The 21796-nt window shown below is 49.4% G+C and overlaps 8 protein-coding genes across 8 annotated transcripts, besides 1 other annotated feature; 3 read left to right on the top strand and 5 right to left on the bottom strand.

Annotated features, from left to right (window-relative positions):
• Positions 1-21796: part of a sequence feature (contig 1.80 1848..335440(-1)) that runs on past both edges of the window.
• Positions 1574-2733, top strand: ANIA_04742 (translation initiation factor eIF1). The gene is made up of 4 exons (XM_050611641.1): positions 1574-1718; positions 1949-2023; positions 2103-2195; positions 2251-2733. The coding sequence occupies exons 1-4, from the start codon at positions 1691-1693 to the stop codon at positions 2397-2399; spliced, it is 345 nt and encodes a 114-aa protein (XP_050467647.1). The 5' UTR covers positions 1574-1690; the 3' UTR covers positions 2400-2733.
• Positions 2990-4599, bottom strand: racA (Rho family GTPase racA). The gene is made up of 6 exons (XM_657255.2): positions 4236-4599; positions 4136-4168; positions 4015-4073; positions 3771-3951; positions 3464-3696; positions 2990-3404 (listed from the first exon to the last, which is right to left on the bottom strand). Exons 1-6 carry the CDS (start codon positions 4266-4268, stop codon positions 3344-3346), a joined length of 600 nt encoding a protein of 199 aa, XP_662347.1. The 5' UTR covers positions 4269-4599; the 3' UTR covers positions 2990-3343.
• On the bottom strand, positions 5454-8140 carry ANIA_04744 (transcription factor domain-containing protein; the record flags this gene model as incomplete). Its single annotated transcript, XM_657256.2, has 7 exons — positions 7672-8140; positions 7403-7509; positions 7196-7343; positions 7035-7153; positions 6538-6783; positions 6224-6489; positions 5454-6106 (listed from the first exon to the last, which is right to left on the bottom strand). The coding sequence occupies exons 1-7, from the start codon at positions 7909-7911 to the stop codon at positions 5454-5456; spliced, it is 1779 nt and encodes a 592-aa protein (XP_662348.1). The 5' UTR covers positions 7912-8140.
• On the top strand, positions 8511-11113 carry rgd1 (putative Rho GTPase activator (Rgd1); the record flags this gene model as incomplete). Its single annotated transcript, XM_657257.2, has 9 exons — positions 8511-8693; positions 8760-8813; positions 8887-9493; positions 9545-9750; positions 9800-10325; positions 10378-10521; positions 10577-10671; positions 10726-10796; positions 10846-11113. The coding sequence occupies 9 exons, from the start codon at positions 8511-8513 to the stop codon at positions 10955-10957; spliced, it is 1998 nt and encodes a 665-aa protein (XP_662349.1). The 3' UTR covers positions 10958-11113.
• Positions 11192-12891, bottom strand: ANIA_04746 (uncharacterized protein; the record flags this gene model as incomplete). The annotated part of the gene is made up of 3 exons (XM_657258.2): positions 11192-12044; positions 12106-12198; positions 12278-12891. 3 exons carry the CDS (start codon positions 12889-12891, stop codon positions 11555-11557), a joined length of 1197 nt encoding a protein of 398 aa, XP_662350.1. The 3' UTR covers positions 11192-11554.
• ANIA_04747 (uncharacterized protein) lies at positions 13374-14220 on the top strand (the record flags this gene model as incomplete). Its single annotated transcript, XM_657259.1, has 4 exons — positions 13374-13559; positions 13650-13705; positions 13775-13922; positions 13975-14220. 4 exons carry the CDS (start codon positions 13374-13376, stop codon positions 14218-14220), a joined length of 636 nt encoding a protein of 211 aa, XP_662351.1.
• On the bottom strand, positions 14411-15691 carry ANIA_04748 (RNA-binding protein; the record flags this gene model as incomplete). Its single annotated transcript, XM_657260.2, has 3 exons — positions 14411-14723; positions 14792-15020; positions 15091-15691. The coding sequence occupies 3 exons, from the start codon at positions 15689-15691 to the stop codon at positions 14534-14536; spliced, it is 1020 nt and encodes a 339-aa protein (XP_662352.1). The 3' UTR covers positions 14411-14533.
• On the bottom strand, positions 16360-21297 carry ANIA_04749 (pleiotropic drug resistance family ABC transporter). Its single transcript, XM_050611640.1, has 2 exons — positions 20453-21297; positions 16360-20385 (listed from the first exon to the last, which is right to left on the bottom strand). Exons 1-2 carry the CDS (start codon positions 21138-21140, stop codon positions 16577-16579), a joined length of 4497 nt encoding a protein of 1498 aa, XP_050467646.1. The 5' UTR covers positions 21141-21297; the 3' UTR covers positions 16360-16576.

Genomic DNA, 21796 nt, shown 5'->3' with positions numbered 1-21796 from the left:
GGCGAACGCACTGATCTCGTGAGCGAGCAGCGCCAGCTAAAGAGCTTTCTGATACCCCAAGATAAGTCGGCCCCAGAGCCAGACGGAATCGGCCCCGAGCTTGCCGCTTTGGGCCTGGCGGCCAACCATCGCGAATGCCAGCATCGCCTCTTACCTGGGGATCTCTTCGCGAGCCAACGTATCAGCTTCGGAAGTCCACAGTCAAAATGACGTCCAAAAAAGATATGCGAAGGCTTGACCTCGGTATGCTACTGCCTTAATTTCTTGAGGATTATCGCGCTCTTGCTCAGAATCCTTGGTCGCTAACATAACGATGTTATAGCTATTCCCTACGTTGACCCGCCTAAGGACAAGAACGATGCGGACATGACCGGTACATTGATCTCACCATCGAGACATCCTGAATACTCGTTTCAGCCAGTTGACCGTTTGGTTTAGGGGCCATGTCCAGCACAATGCCTATGGCAGCGGTGGGTTTGCTCCTCGAGCCTTTGGAATTTATGCAGCAATAACTGACAATCCTTATAGATGTTTACACGCAACAGGTGAGTTGGGAATTGCCTCAAATGCGCTACTCACCTGACACTTTCTGCTGTCTAGGATGATCGGATGGTATGTGCCGCCTACCAGTCGTTCTCAGGAAACTAACAAGTACTAGGGTCGCTATGGTATTCTCGCTTCAATCCTGGCTTGGTGAGACCGAAGAGCAAAGGAAGAATGCTACAACACCAGCATACATGTCTGTTGGAATGTCTTGTATGTTGCGCTATCTATACGTGACTTTGAAAATGACCCCAACTGACGAGCTACGGTTATAGTGATGGCTTTAGCTGTTGTATGTTGTCGAGCTCCTGGAATATCTTTCGAAAAGGACGCGCAAGATTCTAATGTACCCTTCGCAGACCTACCTCCCCTTATTCCTTCCTCCTACGGCCCCCCGCGGCGGCGCCGTCCCGACGCCGTCTCCCACACCAGCTGCGTAAAGCCGCCCAGATTTCTTCGGTCCACGATGAAGTTGAAATGGTCTCCGCCAGAATAATCGGAGTCCAAGCACTTGCGGCGTTTTCTATATTCACGATAAGGGAGGGGGGCCGGCATGATGCGAATCTCCGCAGATATGGACTTCCTTTCGGCAGCGCGGATGTATCGCTTCTAATTATTCTATAATAAATTGATATTGAAATGACTCTGTTTTCCAGAAATGCGATTATCACGGTATTTCCATTCAAACCTGGGGCGAGGTCGGAGGCTCGCCACTAATTGCCACATCATCGGAATAGGTCACGCACGCTACACATAAAATTTTTCCTCGCAACATCGGCAGCGTGTCAGTAGGCTTGGCGCATCGAGCTCCTTATGCGATAGGTTCTTGAGTAGTACAGGGCTTGCAGAGACCAAAGAGAAAGGCTAAAGACCAAGTACGCCGTGCGGCTGTAGAGTCATTGGGCGCAGTAGGCGGGCAAAACCGCTTAGTCACTGTCATACCGCCTTTCCCCACAACCTAAGGCCACCAAGTCACTGCGCCCCTCAAAAGGATCTTTCCTTCCTTCATCCACATCACACTACTCTAACGCTCCGTACTTCAGAACACGCAGACCCGCGATCGCTCTATCACTGAGATTTATTCTCCCCTCCTGCTTCATTTACAAGAACCGCTTTTAAGGGCCGTTTACGACTAAAGGCCGAGTTTATGTCCATCGAAAACCTTAAGACCTTCGGTAAGGCCTTGCCACCCCTTTCTCAGCGCCTGCTCCCATGAGCTTGCGACGCGCCTATCTTGGGAGGATGACTGCCTGCTACACTCGTGGAACCAGCTATTTAGCCATTCTGCGAGTGCGAGCTGCAAGAAGAAGCCAGCTCCCTGCTTAGTCTGCGTTATGCGATCTGCGTGGGCCCTTCTGGCGGGGTAATTCTGGTAGAGATCCCAGGCTGACACGTGCTCCTATAGACCCCTTCGCCGAAGCTGACGAAGACACCGGCGAGACTAAGCAGTCTCAAAACTACATCCATATACGGATTCAACGTACGTGCGACTTCCCCTTTATCGCTACGAGCTCCATCGCACCTCACCGCTTTTGGACCTGAGACTAACGTCACTCCAGAGCGCAATGGTCGAAAGACCTTGACTACGGTCCAGGGTCTCCCTAAGAAGTTCGATCAGAAGAAGATCTTGAAGGTGATCAAGAAGAAGTTTGGTATGCTCTTTGTGCCTTGCTAGCCTTCCGATATCGTAGCTAACATGAGCCCTAGCTTGCAATGGCACCATCGTCAATGACACCGAGATGGGTGAGGTGATTCAGCTTCAAGGAGACCAGCGCAAGGATGTTCAAGAGTTCTTGACCGACAAGAAGGAAGGTCTTGAGCTTGATGCCAAGACCATTAAGGTCCACGGTTTTTAAGCCAGAAGCCACGTCCCGTTCCGGTCCCTTCTTCCCAGTCCAAGTTATCCCCCAGATAGCAGCCGCGACGGGTCGTCTATCGTTACCCACATATTCGTTGCATTAGCCTAACTGCGAAGATGATGGTGTTGGACTTCCTTCGTTCGGCGTGCTGGACTTGGGCCCCGTGTCGAAGCGATGCACTTGTCAACTCATCCGTGATATCGTGAACGGGCGATATGGGAGAGTTATTCGTATCGAAGTACCTACCAATATAGAAGGGTTCTTGAGGGGGATTTCGTGTCTTCGTATTCTTAGTTCTACCAGGTAGCTAATCAAGCAAGTCCTGTGTTTCTATTTTGATTCTTGACCGTGGTCTCATCATAGGGGGAATTTCCCCGCAACTTTCTGAGCTGCTCCTTACTACAAGATAGTTGTATTCCATTTGATATCTCGTTTGCGATTCGATGAGATTCTGGAGCTTTCCGAGTCCCGTGATTTTATAATGCACGACCTTTTCCTGAGCTCCTTACTGCGCGGACAGGAATGGCCGCGCAGAGAGGAAAGCCATTAAAAGCCCATAAAATTGTGATAAGAGTACAACGGTATATCTATAGGCTGGCAGATGTATGTGGGTATGGAATTGTATAACCGTCTTACATCTTTATACTGGGGTGGCCTGAAAGCAAATATGCAAGACGACAGAAACCCTCTCTTGTATTCCGACAAACTTTAAGTGAAAGAAAGAAGGAAGGAAGGAAGGAAGGAAGGAAGGAAGGAAGGAACAAGAAATGTAGAACATCAGTATCATGACACCGGACTAGGTGGACAAAAAAAAGTACTCAAAAAAATCATAAAAATCGGGGATGGGGAGGATGGTCCCCAGCAACCGAAACGCCGGATTAGTTATTTATATTATTAGTCAGGAGCAAGAACAGAAATATAGAATATGGAGCGATTGCGCTTCACAGAATCGTACACTTCTTGTTCCTCTGTTTCGTCGCAGGTCGCGGGTTCAGAACAGCACTAAGGGAGTCACTATTAGCTCCAACATAGACAAACACCATCATCGTTGGATAGCATACCGAATGGCTTCGTCGAACACGCTCTTAAGGTTGCGTTGCGTTAGGGCAGAGCACTCGAGGTATTTGTGTGCTCGGATCTCCTTCGCCACGGCCAGAGCCTGCTCATAAGTAACGGGCTCCTGCTTCCTCATGCGGAGGCTTTCGAGCTGGGCGGGGTCGTCTCGCAAATCGAGCTTGGTGCCAACTAGGATGATTGGAACGTTGGGCGCGTGGTGTTCGATTTCCGGGAACCACTACATCGAAGTCAGCAACATATCGTCTGAAGTATTATATACTACAAAGCATTTCGCAAAGGGTGGGGATATACCTTAGACTTGACGTTGTCGAAAGACGGAGGGCTGACGATGGAGAAGCAAATGAGAAATACATCGGTTTGAGGGTAGGACAATGGGCGAAGTCGGTCGTAATCTTCCTGTCCAGCAGTATCCCAAAGTCCTAAGCTAATCGGTCTACCATCGACCATGACACTAGCAGTATAATTGTCGAATCTGTGGTAACCGGTCAACAAAGGTTCATTGCGCTAGAGGGAAAGGAGGAGCGCGGTGACGGACACGGTGGGAATATATTCGCCGGGGAAGGCATTGGTCGTATAAGAAATGAGAAGACATGTCTGAACGCCTGATTAGCGAAATGGATGTTGATTTCGGGGAGGGAGGAGCGGCAGATGTTCACCTTGCCGACAGCACCGTCGCCCGTCACGACACACTGTTGCGGTATTAGTACAGCAATTCTGGTTTGTGGGAGAAGAGAAGATAGGCTGAGTGTTCCTGACCTTCAGGGACTGAGTAGCAGGTCCAGTCGCCATTGCCACTTAAAAAAAAACCAAGATATATACACGATTGGGGCGATAACCAAACGGCTCGGGGTATCAATCGATCCAGCGACGCAAAGGATATAAATATGAGGTATGCCGGGCGTGGGAGAGGCCGAGACAGGTAAACGGGGGTATCTGCACGGAAGAACAGCACTGGGTCGATCAGTCACTAAAAGTCGAGCAGCGGAACCGGAGCCGGAGGGGAGAAAGCGGGAGAGTACAGAGGAAGAACGGAAGAAAATTGCAAAGAAACAAAGAACACGAAAGGATGGAGTAAAAGTAGGGTGGTTGCTGGAGGAAGAGACAGAGAGGCGAGAGAGAAGGAGAGGTTGGAGTTGGTTGGATTCTGGTGCAGAGGGTAAGGGACAGACAGGCACAGACACAGACTACCTACAACAACAGACTAGGGAGATAGCTCACCTTGGCTTCTCCGACACCTTGACAGTTGAATGGGAGTCCCGATCTGATCAGTAGGATTTTTAGTTTGATAGCAGACAACCAACCACGCGGTCCTTTTGCCTCTTTCACCTGCTCGGCGCCTGGCAAGCTCCCGACCAGCGTCCAAGAGCATCCGGCGCCAATGATGAGCCAGTCTCTTAGGAGAGATGAGTCGTCCATAGTAATTTTTATTAAATACTGTATCTAAAATTCAATGGGTGAATTTGTTGAAGACCTCCTGAACCATACCTAGCCCAACCGCGGTTCATCTATCCTGGGTTTTAGGCTCTTAAGTTCTAGGTGATTTTGGTGATGAATCCTTATCCTCTACGATACTCGTAACAACCTGACAGCCAATGGAGCCGAGATCTGGCGGAGGACTTTGGAATGCGCAAGCCATTCCGCGGCTGCCGCTCATCTGTTGGCCGCTCAGTTCGCTTTCGTGTGTTCTTGCCACTGCCGGTTATAGTCTCCAGCCGCAGATTGGTAGTACTCTGAGTAATTAGTAGCGAAACTCTGAACGTGGACCGTCAATGCTCATGTCGAAAACATGCGGGGTTCCTGATCCACATCCGTAAAGCTTTGATCACCTAGTCCAAATTTCAACCCTCACAGCGCTCAGTCTTTGTGAAAAGCAGCTCTAATGGTATCTTAACTAAATAACCTAGTAGCTTCAAACCATTGTTGCATCCCAATCTTGCAACAAGATACTTTTATATAGAGAAAACAATCGAGCTACTATATAGCTGGTGGGGCCGGAAATGTATCAGGGAACCCATCGAAGACCCAATTGAGGGAGTCGAATACTTCAGAGAATCCTGCTTCATTGAAGAATGCCCCATCCTGGTCGAAGTTTGGCGAATACATCAAGTCAGGATCCTCTAGGGACCCGTCTGATGGCCTAGGAATTGTCGCCGTCGAGACGTTCGGATTAGAAGCCGCGGCCTGTGTATCTTCGGTGCTCTTCAAGGGCCGGAAACGATGCCGCCAGCGCCAAACTGTGTCGTAAACGTGGCTCATACTCATGCGGCATCGCACCTTGAGGAGCAATGTATCCTCCCCGGCATCCTCAGGAGTACCGGCGTTCCACATTTGGGCTAGAATATCCGCAAGTCGAACAGGACGGTCGTGATCCATCACACTGATCCTCCTTAGGGCTGAGATTGCCCCATTAAATAATAATTTTCCGTGTTCAAAGTCAATGTGTCGTCGGAAGTCGCTTTTCAATAATTTCATGAGCGCAAAAGCTGCTGAAACGATCATCTGAAGAATGTAATTCGTTGCATGCCCAATGAGCTCCCCCGGGGAGGTTTCGAGGTCTAGTACTCGACCGAGGAATGATGTGGTAGCGATAAAAAGCTTCGTCAAATCGTCGCTTCGGGCATTAGAGCCTAAGAACACAAAGTACCGCAAATGTAGTTCCGCTGCTCGCAGATGAATCATATTTATGGCTGCCCGGACAAGTTAGCGAAAAGAGACCGGAAAGCGTAGATAAGGTGAAGCTGTACAGGAAATATCCCTGCCGAATCCAAGCTCCATTTCACGGAGCTCATTTTCCAGAAGCTGCGCGATCAAAAGCTTTTCGGAACTGATGAACTCGGCAGGGTCTGGTCTACTACTGTAGAGAGATTTTGTTACTCGATCACAGAACTTCTCAATAAGTAAGCGTGTTCGTAGATCCTCTGAAGGATGATAATCAGCATCTCGAAGAGATGCAGGTTCGAGCGCCCAATCGTATATTGTTCCTGGGGGTTGCCCATATCCCGTGGCGACACTGTCATGAAGGTGAGCCAAGTACGTCCACATATTCGAGTTTACTCACTTTTGTGCTACAATATTGCATATCACCCATGTCTGCAGCCGATCCTTTACGGCTTCTCCATGTCCTTCCATCCTGAATGTCGTAAATTCTTCAGCCTGAACAGGACGATGAAGCCCAAGCTGCATGGAAATTTGCATCATCAATCCGCAAAGCATGAACGTAGCGTCTGTCCTCTGGCTGGTGGTAGGGAGCGGCCAAGTGCAAAGAAGACATAAGGCCTTGACAACACGGTAATCTTGCGGTACGCTGGTTATTGTGGACCATAATAATCTACTGAATGGTCCTGAGAGTGCGCTAAGAAGTCCTGGCTCTGAAGGAGCGCGTCGGCTGGCAACGCAGATTATTGTCCATGCTTGAAGCGGACAACGACGAAGGTACTCCTCAGGGGGTTTCAGGGGGTTTAGAAGGGGAAGAAACGGGTGATAATATTTGAAGAATCTGGACTCCTTGAGCATCCAGTATATCTTAATGGAGAAAATTATGGGGGGACAACATACTGGTCAAACAGCCTAGCTACCCTTTGCCTGGACAGGGAGACATCTTCCAGTCTCCAGACACCGTCGTCCTGAGACAGCATGGACCCTTCGCTGTGCATAGTCAAGGGTGTGGCCAATGTCTGCGGTTCCAGCTTAGCAGACAGAGTCCGCCCTCGACTTACATTCGCAGTATCAGGGCCGTAGCAGATGCCCTCAGGGGACTGGGACACCTTGGTACTGGCTCTATTCTCAGGAACATGGGCATGGCTGCCTTCGCTGGAAAGCCGCTGGCGGAGAGCCGCAATCTCGCGCTCCATCTCAGCATTGCGCCTGGCGGCATTAGTAAGGGACAGTGTAGGCTGCTACGCTTTTGGCAAAGGCATTCTTACTTTCTCTTTGAGATGCGCTTGAAGGACGGCTCGACCTTGCATTCTATGTTAAGTCGCCGACAACGCGAGCAGGCGTCCGCGGGTGTCTGAACGATATCACATCGCAGCTATGACAGTTTTAGCACGGTGCATTTTGCCAGAGGTCTACTGTGCCGGTGGACAGGGACGGGGTAGTGGGCATTCCCGGTTCTATTAGTTTGTTGCTTGCGACCCATCATTGCACATGCGATCAATCAAGCACTCCGAGGTGGGTTTGGCGATGGACATACCTTTTGCTGTTTACACTCGTTACACGCCTTCCGACACCCGCCCCGCCGCTTCCCCGTAACAGGCGGGGTCTTCTCCATGTCTCCGGGCTCCGAAGACCTGACTGAGAAGTCAAAGCCCGTCAGTGGGCGCGGAAGTCTAGGGTTGTTCCGAAGGTCGCTAGGGGAGCCGGGAGGTGCCGTCAGGCTTGCATGCGGAGGGTATCCATTCTGTGCCAGTATACCCCGGTACTCGAGGTCCATCGGTATAAATCAGAACTCAGTAATCGCCGGAAAGGAACCGAGGGGCGTATGAACACATGCGATATGGAGAATGCAGCAGCCAGGAACTTGGTGCAGGTGCCGCAAATCGGAGAAGAAAAGGTGGTCCCCGTCACAGGCGCGAATCTCGGCACTTGCAGGGCTGCTGACTCATCAGGTCTGTAGGCCCTCGCCAGTTCACGACCAATTTCCCTTCAGACATAGATGAAAGACCGTTGTTTAATCTCATTGATCACTTGGTAAAGCAACCTGAATGCCAAAGTCTTCCTAATAAACTCTGTATATACATAACTGAGTTAGTACTTTAAATAGAGGCCAGGACCATGGTCAGCCCACTCTGTAATCACGTTACTTGTGCGGCCGTGCCTGACCAAGCCTCACACTAGGCCTAAACAAGCTGAACGCCTCATTCCGCCCCACCGGGGATAAGCTGTGACCGCATAGTACGGGCGCTTGCCTAGGCTTCCTCATTATTGTTCGACCAGCTGTGTTTCTTTTTCTTCTTGAGTCGTGCGCATTCTCTTTTCTTTCTGGAAGTCGATTGTTCCACTCTCTATTAATTTCTACCGCCAATTGTACACATGGCGGATCCCACTCTCCACGATGGCCCCGCGCCCAATACCCCATCTTCCGGCGATCAAGGAGTGCCACCCTTAAGCGCTGGATCTGGTGCCCCTTCTGCTTCAGGGCTGGAGGCTCGCGCGGGGGCCCCTGTTGTTTCGGAGGAGCTGAAAGCCCGTTTGGATAAAGTGATCTATTCAGACGTAAGGAGAAACTGCGCGGAGATCTGATTGCGTGCGCGGACATTCCACTGACCAGCAGCCACATAGATCGGCGTAGCAACTCTCCTGACCAGGTTGAAGCAAAGCATTGCCTCCGCAAGGGTGAGTAAAGACAGTTCAATATTACAAGAATTTCTATGCACGTATGCGCTAACGGACAAAATGCCCTGCATAGGACTTTGCGTCGTTTTTGAAAAAGAGATCAATTCTGGAAGAAGAGCATGCTCAAGGCTTGAGAAAAGTATCGCGGGCTCTGTACGATGCGGCACACAAATCCGAAAATCGTCAAGGCACATATAGCTATGGCTGTGTTGAGATCAATGGGTTTCATGACCGCATGGCTGATCACGGGCTTCAGTTCGCCGCGTCTTTGCAGCAAATGGCCGATAACCTCAATGAACTCGCTGGGAACATTGAGCGAGGGCGGAAGCAATGGAAACATGAAGGGTTGAGTGCGGAGAAACGAGTGCTGGAGGCGGAAGCTTTGGCTGAGAAAGCCAAGTCCAAATATGACACATTGGCGGAGCAGTATGACCGGGTAAAGACAGGAGAGAAAGCAGGTGGAAAGTTCGGCTTCAAGGGTACCAAATCTGTTGCCCAGCAGGAGGAAGATTTGTTACGCAAAGTTCAAAGTGCAGACTCGGACTACAAGGCCAAGGTTCAAGCCGCTCAGACGGCTCGACAAGAGCTGATCTCGACCCATCGGCCTCAGGCTGTACACAACATTCAGCAATTGATCTCTGAGTGCGACTCGGGACTTGCTCTGCAGATGCAGAAGTTTGGTGCGCTGTTTTGATGCTATGCTAGCCTGCAGCTGCTGACTATGTTTCTAGGAACGTTCAATGAGAAGCTGCTGCTAGGGCAGGGCTTATCTATCAGTCCATTAAAAGAACCAGGGGAGGGTGCCGCTGCTCCCAAGAGTCTCCGCGAAGTCATCCAGCAAATTGACAACCAGAAAGATTACCATGATTACATTTTAAGCCATGAGTTTAATCCTGGCGCCGTGACCTCCGAGCAAATTCAATACCATCGCCATCCTGTGAGTTATGACGTCTTCTGATTTGTTTCTCTTGCTTAACCTTCTGCAGACACTAGGAGGACCAACTGCGCCACCTGTTTCTAGTCCTCAGAGTACACAGACGAAGCGGCAGTCTGTTGTAGTTCCTCAGCCCGTCTATCAGCCACCTACTTCCACCCAAGCTCCTCAAATCCCAATCCAAATACCATCATCAGGCCCACTAGAGAGCCCCCAGTCAGCCCCATACCCTCAAAATCCAGATGTGTTTGCGCCACCACCCTTCCAGCCGCCGTACCCAACTGCGTCAGGACCTCCTCCTGAGCCGCAGCCCTTGAACCAGCCGCAGCCTCCGGCGCCGAAAGAACCATATCCAGCCCCGGGAAGTGGCTATTTACCAAATTTGAACCTTCCTCCGCTGAAGCCTGTCTTTGGAGTCTCGTTAAATGAGCTGTACGCCCGTGATGGGACTGCTGTTCCTATGATTGTGTATCAGTGTTTTCAAGCAGTGGAGTTGTTCGGGCTTGATGTCGAGGGTATCTACCGGCTCTCTGGAAGTGCTACTCACATTAGTCAGATGAAGGCTTTATTTGACAATGGTAAGTTCTCCCAAGCTATCTCCTGAAAGGCTACTCATATTTTTTATGGCAGACTCGTCCCAAGTCGACTTCACCAACCCAGAGAGTTTTAACCATGATGTGAACAGTGTTGCAGGTCTCCTGAAACAGTTTTTTAGAGACCTACCAGATCCATTGTTCACGTCACAAGCGTATTCCAGCTTCATTGACGCAGCCCGTAAGCCTTCTCGAATGACGTCCAATCAATGCCTCATGCTGACATATTCACCCAGGGATTGACGATGACATACAACGACGGGATTCGCTTCACGCGATTATCAATGGTCTCCCGGACGCCCATTACGCTACCCTGAGAGCTTTGATTCTGGTGAGCCTGCATTTAAGCCTTTACTTCCGCTAGGGTCTTGCTAATCCAGTATAGCACCTGAACAAAGTCCAAGAACATTACACTCAGAACCGCATGAACGCAGGCAACATTGCAATTTGTTTTGGGTATGTCCTTGCGCAAGTATAAACTCAGTATAGCGCTAATTGCCGTTAGACCGACTTTGATGGGTGCAAGCTCAGGCGGCAACATCGCAGATGCCGGCTGGCAAGTACGCGTCATCGAAACCATACTCGAGAACACGTTCCAGATATTTGACGACGACTAGACAAACTGCATGCATAGTAAAACATAAGGGATCACTCCTGCGAGCATGCGAGGCTGGTTTTGTTCATTATGAATACTTTTGGTTGGTACCGTTGTTCTACGCCGCTAGTTGTATATTTGGTTCTATTTTTCCGGCTCTGTTCAGTAGCGTTCTATAGGCTATTGTATTGTACGTACTACCTGACTTTTGACGCGTTATTGCCTAATGTTTATGTGACACGCGAGAATCCCCCTTCATATGGTATATCTTCAATTTTTGTGATTGAGGTTCAAGAGTACAGTAGATAAGTACAAGATCTGAAAGGCATATTTCTGAAAAGCGGAGTATAGTACAATATGAGACGCCATGACAAAACGCTCGTAAAACTATCAAGTAGGCCAGCCACGAAGGACCGGAGTGAACGCCGGTGGAATGGATTGAAACAACGTTTCGAAGTCCGTTATGTGCCAGATATCCAGGAAACATAGGTTTCATATGAACAGTCCTATGTCGCGTTGGAGTGGGGTAGGGCAATATTATATGCCAATATAAAGGTCTCGGGCCGGAAGCGGCTTCCTTGTACAAAAGCCATGAGTTGGGAAAACAGGCCTAGCAGGATTACTTCCTCAATCCCATTGCTGCGTCTTTCATCGCCTCATAACGGTCGGCGAATGACATTCCGGTGGCAAAGAAAGGACTGCTGAGATCGTCGACAGATGTTGGGGTGGCATGACCCCAAATGCGCCAACTCTCCTCTTCACCCATCCATCGGAGTTTTTGAAGAACAATGTATTCCGTGCAGTCCTGCTGCTTGACGGCGTTCTCGGCCGAGACAGCAACTCCTGGTATTTGCGGCTTGACCTTGCCTGTTGACTGGCGACTTGTGATGCGGAGGACAACCTGGCGCACGCCGGAATCGGGAAGCTCGGGAATTTGAGTAGCGCGGTCGGAGACGACACGCATACCAGTGAACCAGGTTGACGGGGAGCGGATGTACTTATCCAGAGACCAGGTTACTTTCTCGCCTTTGCGGCGGGCTTCGATGCGACCAATAAGGTTATTTGCGAGGCCGGTGCAGCAGATGTTGCGCAGTGTAGCGGAATCTCCTCTGCAAACAGATTTAGTTAGCAATTGATACCAAGAGCCATATAGGGACGAAGAATGCTCACTTAGCGAATGCAGAGTACATCCGTTGGTGCATTTCGCGGGCTACTTGCCGTCTTTCCTTCAATCGTAGCGGGAGCCCTCTACCATCCGTCTTGCTGTAGACCACGAGCCTAGAGCTAGTTAGCTAGACTCCAATAATGCAAAGCAGACACAAAGGAACGATGCGAGACCCACCCTAGGAAGTTTTGGAACCATGACTTCAGCCACAGCCATTCATAATGTAAGCGCTCTTTCGGTTGTTGAAAGATGGACGGCATATCCCGCCACAATGGCTTTATGAAGGTTCCCGGTAGCAGTCCAATATCCTGGGGCAAATCGGCTCGTGACATGCCCTGCCCTCTTACTCTCATACTGGGTTGTGCGGGCTGCTTTACCGACAAAGTTTGTGGCATGCCTCGCATTTCGCGGTTGCGTTGGGAAGAAAGTGAGAACTGTCGGCATTGCGAGGAAGCGACTGACGGATACGACGAGAGGATAGCGCTACGCGTTCGAGCTGCTGAGAGCAGCGGAGCGTTCGAAATAGAGGACGCCATTGCAAGACTGGGTTCTGAGACGACTGGATGTTCGAACTTGTGAAATGTTGCTGCGATTTTTTGGCGGAGCGATAGCAAACTCACGTGACTATCCAAAGTGAGGGACCTGATATTGTCCGCGAGGTTAGATTCTCTCTTTATCTCGCACGCTTTCCTAAGGCGTTGTCGATCTGCATTGACACCGTCAAATTCGCTATTCTTGTGCCTATTCTTCTCAGCAGTCTTGATTGCTGCGGGATAATCAACAATCAACATCTGTTTCTCGAGAGGGACAGACGAGCATCGAACAGTTTAGGGGCCGGCTCCGGAGTTTCCCAACGGACCACATTCCCATCACATCGTTCTCTCAACTTTGATTTTGAGTAGATTGTCTAACGGCTACATATGCCGTATATTTAAGGCTGGCTCCTCGCCGTGATGATGTTGCTCCTCCGCCCTTCTCTCCCCGCCGCCGATCGTCCCCTGAGCCTGACTTGATAAATGCCCGTTCAGCCTCTAGCCTAGTTTCACCTACGTCCTATTTCCCCTCTATTGCTATTCCACAGTTCGGGCTCAGAGACAAAGAAGTGGCTTCTTCCGACTCAGCGACCGCCGCGCCGCCCTCCCCGGCTTCTACGTCCCATACATCCACCAGCAATGACGCCGGCCATACGATCCCTTCAGCCCTACATCCACGGGTTGCAGTCATCCTGGGAGTCGACCGGAAGTGGTGGGTGCCTTTGCTCGTTTGCCGTGCTATGAGTACCGCCCCAGCGGCTTGGTGGGGGCTCCGATGTGCCTTCACTTTTCTGGCGGAACTTCTTCGTATTCGACCTGGCATGGGACATGAGGGATGGGCGGCGGCGATTGTCGGCAGTGTTAGCCAAAATTGGGACGTTGAGAGAAGGTTTCGGGTGACGGAGGTAGCGCTGGCTATTATGTGGGTATGTGACACAGTTCTTCGCGTTTAGCCCCAGGTCTCTTTCGAGGGCAGGGGTAACGTCCAATCGCTGTTGGCTAACTGACACTTATAGTGCTGTGCATCTGCATATCTTTCATATTTTTTTGCTGATTGTATGATGTCTCGTTGGTACGTCATTCGCATTTACATTGGTTCCTTGCTTGAAGAGACTTGTTCTCACTGCTCATCTTATTTCAGGCTTTTGAATTATACCCCACCGGCTGTTGTTATCCGTCTTCTTACAACGAACGGCTTGATTGCATATATGACTTCTTGGGTTCTATATCTCTCTGGCGCTTCCTCAGATCCTCGTCTTTTGTTACCAGCATGGATCTCGATTACAACTGTGAGAATCAAATCGTACAACATTCTAGTACAGAATTGCTGACTTCTTGTAGACTTTGACATTTCTTTATCATGCTACGCAAAATCACGCGACGATCAAACGTGAAACTGCTGCCTCGCTCCTCGTCGTATCAGTTGCCAGTTTCGTCAGCATGTCTTCGCTTCTTTTGCAGCTACACTTGACCCGCGAGAACGAACCCGAGGTACCGCTCTTCGTTCTGACGCGGAAGATATGGGATTTCGCTGTGGCTGTAGTCCAGCGTATGCGTGTCGCAAATGACCATGTCGGAGAGCTGTAGCTATCATCGTATATTCCGACATTTGCACCATACTCAGCTCTTGGAACGATAATCAATCTGTATCGTGGGACGAACGCTCCATATCAGCCTATAAAACGGTACATAGAGGCTGAACATAATTGTGGATATCTGCGTGCTCTAGAAGCTACACTCTCGTGCTTAAGTCACGGAGACGCTAAAATTCCCACTTGAATTCTATCCGGACAAATTCAGGGTATCTGCTTAAACTTGCTGGAAGCGACAAAGAAACATGACTCCAACTCTGAAGATACTTTTAAAGGTCATCCGAATACCCGTAACGACTTTCCCTCTATCAGGCCATGCGAGGTCTCCTACTCGGATGGATATTCGCGTAGTCATCATTCGGTTTCTCCTCAGCCTTGGCCTTATTAACCTTTTCCGTCTTTGTCTCCTTAGCCTGGCGCTTCCTCTCCTCCGCAAGCTTCTGGTTCTTATATTCGATCTTAGCCTTTCGGTGCTCGGATTTACCACCGCCGCCAGCACTAATATACGTTATTTGTCAGTGAACCTTGGAAAGGTGTGGCAAGATGAAAGTTAAACATGGACTTACGTCAATTCAACATTGATACGGCGGGGAGGGTATTTCCCGTCATCGAACGAGGAGTGATGATAGAGCTTCAGACAGGTCTTCATCCGATCGTAGTTGTCGAACTCGACGAATCCGAAACCGCGGCATTTGGTGGGCTTGTCTGGCTGCGTCGCCACTCGCACGGAAATCGGTTGTATCTTTTCGAAGTGCGCACTTAGGGACTCGGTGTTGGCAGAGTAAGGGAGATTCCCTACAGGAAAGAGAGCGCAAGTTAGCAAATATATGTAGTTGTGTTGAGCAAGCGTATGGTTCGTTCTTACCGACGAAGACGATGAATCGAGCGGCCTTCTGCTTCGGGGCAACGGTCTGTTTCGACCCTTGTTCGGCCTTCTCTTTCTCTTCTGATTGCGGATTTCCCTGCTCTCCGGTCTGCTCTTGTTCCTCCTGACTCTTCGCCTTCTTGGCCTTTTTCCCCTTCTTCTTCTTCTTTTCTTTCCCCGATGTCTCCTTTACCTCTTCTTCGCCGTCAATGTCCATTGCGTCTGGGGCATCCTTGCTGATTTCCGGCTCTGGCTCGGCACCGTTCGCCTTCGCGGTTGGTTGCTCTTCGTCGTCGGCCAATCCATCCTTGCTCTTCTTCTCCTTCGGCTCTTGCTTCTCCTTCTTTTCTTTCTTATCTCCCTTGTCCTTTTTGTCTCTCTTTTCCTTCTTGTCCTTCTTCTCTTTCAACTCAGTCTCCTTGTCCTCGATGCTGACAACATCAACATCCTGCACCTTGCGCTTCTTATCCTTCTTATCCTTCTTATCCTTCTTATCCTTCTTTCCTTCCTTCTTAGACTCACGCTTTGCCTTCTTGCCCTCGGGTTCGGTAGCAGCGACATCCTCCGGGGGATTCTCGAGCTTACGCTTCTTCTCGGCCATTTTGTAACGTAGGATTAAGCGATTTTCTGAAAAGTTTGTTGCGTCGTATTCGTCGGTGCTCTTGTATATATCTTTTTACCTCCGTGAGGAAGTCAACTCAACACTTCAAATAAATGAAACCTAATCCGATGACTCAGGATTGTTTAACGTTTGACGAAGAAAGATCTCCATCGACAAGCCGCAAAAAAAAAATATACTATATTATTCTGCCGGGCGGTCCGAGTAAATGACTGAGCGGTGAATCTCCGCATCCGCGCCTGAAATATAAGGTGTCTAGGGCTGCGATTCCCATCAACCTTCTGGTGTATCGGTCGGTGCCGTGCCTTCATTCTTGGATATAAATATCTTGTCAATCGACGGTAATATGCTTGGTCGTCTACTCATCGTTGATATGGGTAAAGAGAACCTCAGCAAGGCATGCAGTTCTAAGTAGACACTAAGACCGCTGATTTTATGCTATCTGCCAGGATTGAGGCAGAAATCTCAGGGTATTGCTCAAGTCCCTGAAGGAGTGCGGTTCATATCAACGTAATCTCGCCTCAACTGGCATACTTATTACTTTTGCAGTCCTGGTCCTGAAGGAGGAGTACTTATTTCTCTTTCATGTAGTTGAGAATCCAAACGTAAGATTGGCGGGACTGATCTATTCATATATACTACATATATACTACAAATAGAGATAGTCTATGCGATATCATCAGTAAGACGCAAACTAATACACAGGATTGGTGAGCACAGACGGCGTGTATAAGGTAGGATTAGAACGAGAAGACGCGGATTAGCGCAAACCGCAGTAAGAAGCTCAAAAAAAAAAAGAGGAGCAGGGAATGTTGTAAGGATGGAATGGTGTTTTGAGGGCCCGGAAAGATGGTCGAAAGCTTTTCCTCATGCCGTCCCAGCCATCTTCTTGCCCTTGGGCACACGAGCGAGCCAATAGATAAACACAGCGCCGACGATATTGAACAAAATATAAGCCCACATGAGACCAAAGTTCCTCCAAGCCTCATCAAACGTACTGCCAACTGACAAGAGAAATGTGTCCGTCTTGTCCATGGAGCAAAACGAGCACTGGTCAGTTGCGCTCGGATCCAGGAGATAGCCGCTTTGAACTTCATCAATGTAGGCCCGCATATAGTCTCCACAAGTCTGGTTGTTCGGTGGAGCAAAGGTGAGATACTCGACAGGTTCACACTCAACATCCGTTCCTGACAGGCCTGTTGAAAGCATTGCCGAAACTAGGTATGTGAAGGGTGAGACACGATACATGAAAATCCAAAACCCAGGCATGGCATCGGGAGTAGAGAGCACGCCGCAGAAGATTAGACACAGGGAGAATAACAATTGGGCGACATTGCCACCGGTCTCTGCAAGCTCGATGCCTGCAATGATCATGTGCGCGAATGTGGATGTAAAGAGCAAGAATGTCCAGATAAGCAAGAACATTAGACCGCCGCGCTCTGTTACTGCGTCTGTTGGCTTTGCATTATTGTATAACCCAATTGGGTAGTACCAGCAGAAGAAGATAAGGGCTGCCATGAGCGAGTTCCAGGGAAGCTCAACTATAATATTAGCTGCCATAAATGCCTTCCAGGAATATGCTTTTGATGGACGTTCACGTGCTTCGTATAAAGAGCGTTGAGTGACGAAGTTGGGCATGATTTGCTGCACCAAGTTACCGAATATCGTCATCAACATAAACACACTGAACATCTGATTTTGAAGGCCTTGGATAGAGGTCGGGGCGTTGAAGAACGAAAACCCAATATACAGCGCTGTGAGGGCACAGAGCGCCGCTTTAGACCAGATGTAGGTTGGAGTGCGGTAGTATTGAGCGAACACACGCACAAGGCACTCCCAAAGTTGGACAGAAAATGGGGCAGCAAACTCGCTCAGGGCGCTTGGATCAGACGAGTCCGCAGGTTTGGCTGACAATGTGGCTCTCAGTTCTGCCAGGTGCTCCCTGACTTTGGCGTATTCTGGGGATTCTCGCCAGGTCTTCACCCAGTCAATTTCAGTGTTAGAGCCTGGTGCTGCTCCGATAACTTCCAACATCCATTCTGCTGGGTTGTCCCCAGGGGGTAATCCGTGAGAACCATTGCGTACAAAATAGTTCGAGAGTGTCGAGGAGTTAGGTCCAATTTCCCCAAAATAGATTGTTTTCCCACCAGATGCTAATAAGAGAAGCCGGTCAAATCTTTGAAACAACATAGCTGAAGGTTGATGAATGGTGCAAAGTATCGCTTGTCCGTGCTGAGTCAAGGTATCAATTAAGTCTAAGATAGACCATGACGTCTGGCTATCAAGACCAGAAGTCGGCTCATCCAGAAACAACAGAAGCTGAGGTTTTGCTGCAAGCTCTACCCCAATTGTCAAACGTTTTCGCTGCTCAACGTTCAAGCCTTGCCCAGGAACGCCCACAATTGCGTCCGCATAGGCTTCCATTCCTAGGAGCTTAATAACTTCTTCAACATAATCAAGCTTTTCCTGTCGACTCAGGTGTGCGGGTTGTCGTAGTATTGCGCTGAAGCGGAGAGCTTCCCGGACAGTAGAAGTAGCCAAGTGTAGATCCTGTTGTTGCACATACCCGGTCTTCCGTTGAAATGATTGATCGCGCAAGCGCCCATCAACAAGCATTGATCCAGAGACAACACCCATAGTGACCCTTGTGGCCAGAACGTCTAGCAACGTTGTCTTTCCTGCTCCGGAAACACCCATTAGCGCGGTGCAGGTGCCGGGTTTGACCCAACCGTCAACATTATCGAGGATCCTCCTTGGCTGGCCTTTGATCTTGATGTCATAGCAGACATCTTCCCAATGAAAAATTGCTGTTTGCCTTTGAATCCTAGCGGTATTCTGTGGCGCCGATTCTTCGGTCTTTGGGGCATTACTAGGTTGTATAGGGTTCTCGGGATCGGCCTCAGTTGTTGACAGGTCTGGCTGACGACCGCGGCGGAAGAGTAAGACCTCACCTTTGGCCTTTTGCTCAGAGATATATTCAGTGCCAAGAAGGTAGGTGAAAGCAAAGAATACCATAAAGCCAATCAAAATCCCCATATTCCTCCATAGGTGACTTTTGGTATATTGATAGCTTAGTTCCAGGTATTGTCCGCCGTCCACAATTCTTGACCCCGACTCTGCTCCAACTGTTGAGCAGATGCGGTACTGCATAGACACATTGTTGTACTCATCCCCACTGGGAATAATGGACACACATTCGAATTGCCGACCGTCGAATTCGTTGACCATAAAGCTTTCGAACGAGTAGGCGATAGGGTTGATATAGTTCATCCAACGAGACCAGCCAAGCATATTTTGAGTAGGGATAGTAAAACCAGTATAGATTACCATTCCTAAAATTAGCATAGCTGCGGGCACGAGGGCTTGGGATAGCGAACGGGAGGTAGAAGCAATAGTGCGGAAAATCATGGACATTGTAAATGTGGTGACCACCGAAAATATCCAGAATGTGAAAAAGGCCGCAGCATCGCGACGCAGGTTTGTCATCAAGTATAAGGGGACGTTGAACGTGAATGAATTGATCAGTTTGTATGGAGTATCGCATATCATTGATGCGACTGCTTCAGCAAAAGGATGATAGAATGCGTATCTTGATTGTTTTTCCACTATTGGCCGTTGCGAATAGAGTGTCAAAATCTCTAAGGCACTCGAGAAGGCATTCAACAGCACTGCAAAGAAGAGAAGAGCACCCCGGTAGTAAAAACTGGACGTATCGTCAGGGAGATCGAAGAAAACAGATCCAATAATTAATGCCATCATAAAGTTGCCAATTAAAGAAGTTGTCGTGAGACTGAAATCACCACGGAGACGCTGAAATCCACGAACAACACATAAGGAGACTTGCTGCCATATTGAGATGGTATACGGAGAGTTCACGCGCTGGCGCTTCGATTGCATGGCCTTGCGTGCATCCACGAAGGCATCGTAAGATGGACCCCCAATGGGATACTGTCGTTCATATTCTTCAATTTCCGCCATAAGCTTAGCACGTTCCTCGCTTCTCTTCCACGCAGCTGCGAATTCGTCGGGCGTGCAAGGGACACGGCCTTCATATCCAGGGCGTACCAGGCGTTCCGCTGGACTAGTGAGCGATGTCAGAAAGTCTGCCGTCGTTTGACGCTCAGGGCACTCGAAACCCATATCAACAAAGAACTTTTTTGCGTCTTTGGTGTTACCGAAATAGATCTGTCTCCCTTCATACAGAACAGTGACCTTGTCGAAGACATCGTAAGCGCTCTGGGACGCTTGGTAGATTGCCACGCAAGCAGTAGAGCCGGTATACTTGCTCATAAGAGCCAGATTTTTGCAGAACTCCAAAGCATTGGCACTATCAAGTCCTCTCGTGCTGTTATCCCAGCACTGAAGCGGCGCCTGACTTAGGGTAGCCTCTGCGATACTAACCCGCTTTCTTTCACCACCACTAACGCCACGAATGAAGTCATTTCCAACACGTGTATTAATGGTATGTGAGAGACCAAGCATAGCCATCACCACGTCCCTCATATGCTCTGCATATTGCTTTCGACTCACGCCCTCCAAGCGGTTGCGCGGTGCTCTTGCGAGGGCAGAAAACATAAGAGTATCCCCTACTGAGAGCTGGGGAAAATGAATGTCATTCTCCGCTGTATAGATAGCTTCGCCTCGGAACGAGTTCTGCATATTCTTGGAAGAAATGCCTAGATGAAAGGTGTTAGAAGCGAATTCATAAAATCGCTAACGATCCTGATGTCGAAGGAGGCTGACCTTGGTAATTCAATACTGCGTCATCTGACACTTGGATGCCATTCATCTCACCAGCAATAGTCTTGAGAAAGGTGGAACATCCGCTTCCAGGCCTTCCCAGGACAACAAGCATTTCACCACTTCTAACCAATCCTTCGAAATCCCGGAGAATCTGTATCTTTGGCATCTTCATCCCAGCGAGTCTGCGAGCTATTGTCCCGATTTCAAGCAGCACATTCATGACGTCTTTCTGGTAATCAGTTGGGGAGCCGAAGCCATGCACGCTAAGATTCTTGAAAGCAATGCCAGCTGTGCGATCCGGATATCTCTCTGGGTCGCGAGACCGGATCTCTAATAACATTTTCATCCAGTCACGAACTCGGAAGTTTGGACTGTTGGGGTTTAGAGTAGAGTCAGAATCATCAAGAAAGAATGGGTTCTCGAGAGTGCTCTTTGCCGTCAGCCTAGTAGAGTGACGAGTCAATTGTCGAGCCAGTAATGTCACGCGAGCTTCCCCGTCAGGCTCGTTTTCGTGTAGCGTTTCTCCATCTTCGCTTTTGTCCTTCTCGGAAGCGCCTGGTTGCGCGGTGGTGGAATGATTGTGATATATGTCGTCGTTCTCGTCGAGGCCATGCGCTTGTGGTAGATTGTGACTGACAACCGACTGAGACCGCGGTAGGTTTGGTGAGATGGATCCGAGAAACGACATGTTTGCTCTACACCCCAATGCGAGAGTTCATCAGAAGCAAATCCTGAAGTCTGGCCTCGATTGCTCGCAATCAATCTAGTCGTCAACGTAGTAAGGCGAGGAAGTGTCGTTGTTAAAGATTAATGCCCACGATGTGCAAAGAATTCCAATCTATGGGCGAAGACTGACAGCCCTTTGGTATAAGCAATTGACGTCCATGCCTGGCTTTTTATCTGTGAGCCGTCTGAGCAGGATGATGCAAAGCGAGACCCGAGACCCTGCTAGGACTTAGCAAATTGACCGTCATATCTCGAGCTCCGGGCCGGAGACATCAAGCATGGATATTGAGAGTCTTGGTTCCGATTGGAAACACTGTACTGCCGGCAGTATGGGCACCCGATGCAGCAAGGCATAATTTCTTGGAAAAGCTTCCGGGACCCCGAAGGCCTTTTGAGCACCGAGGCTGGATCATCATAATGGTCCTTGTGAAAACAATGGTTCGCACATTAGGCATGGTGGCCTTAACCGTATCACGGCGAATGACCGCACGAAGCTATTAGATCTGACCCTACTTTAGTGGTGAACCCTGATGAACTTTCATTCCTGTTCCGAGAAGGATCCGGAAAATCGGTGGAGGCCGTACCATGGCCGCTTTTTTGCCTTTCCGAGAGATAGAA

This window comes from Aspergillus nidulans, chromosome III (genome assembly GCF_000011425.1).
Source record: "Aspergillus nidulans FGSC A4 chromosome III".
In the NCBI taxonomy this organism is placed as follows: domain Eukaryota; kingdom Fungi; phylum Ascomycota; class Eurotiomycetes; order Eurotiales; family Aspergillaceae; genus Aspergillus; species Aspergillus nidulans.
This window is presented reverse-complemented; position numbering and strand designations above follow the sequence as displayed.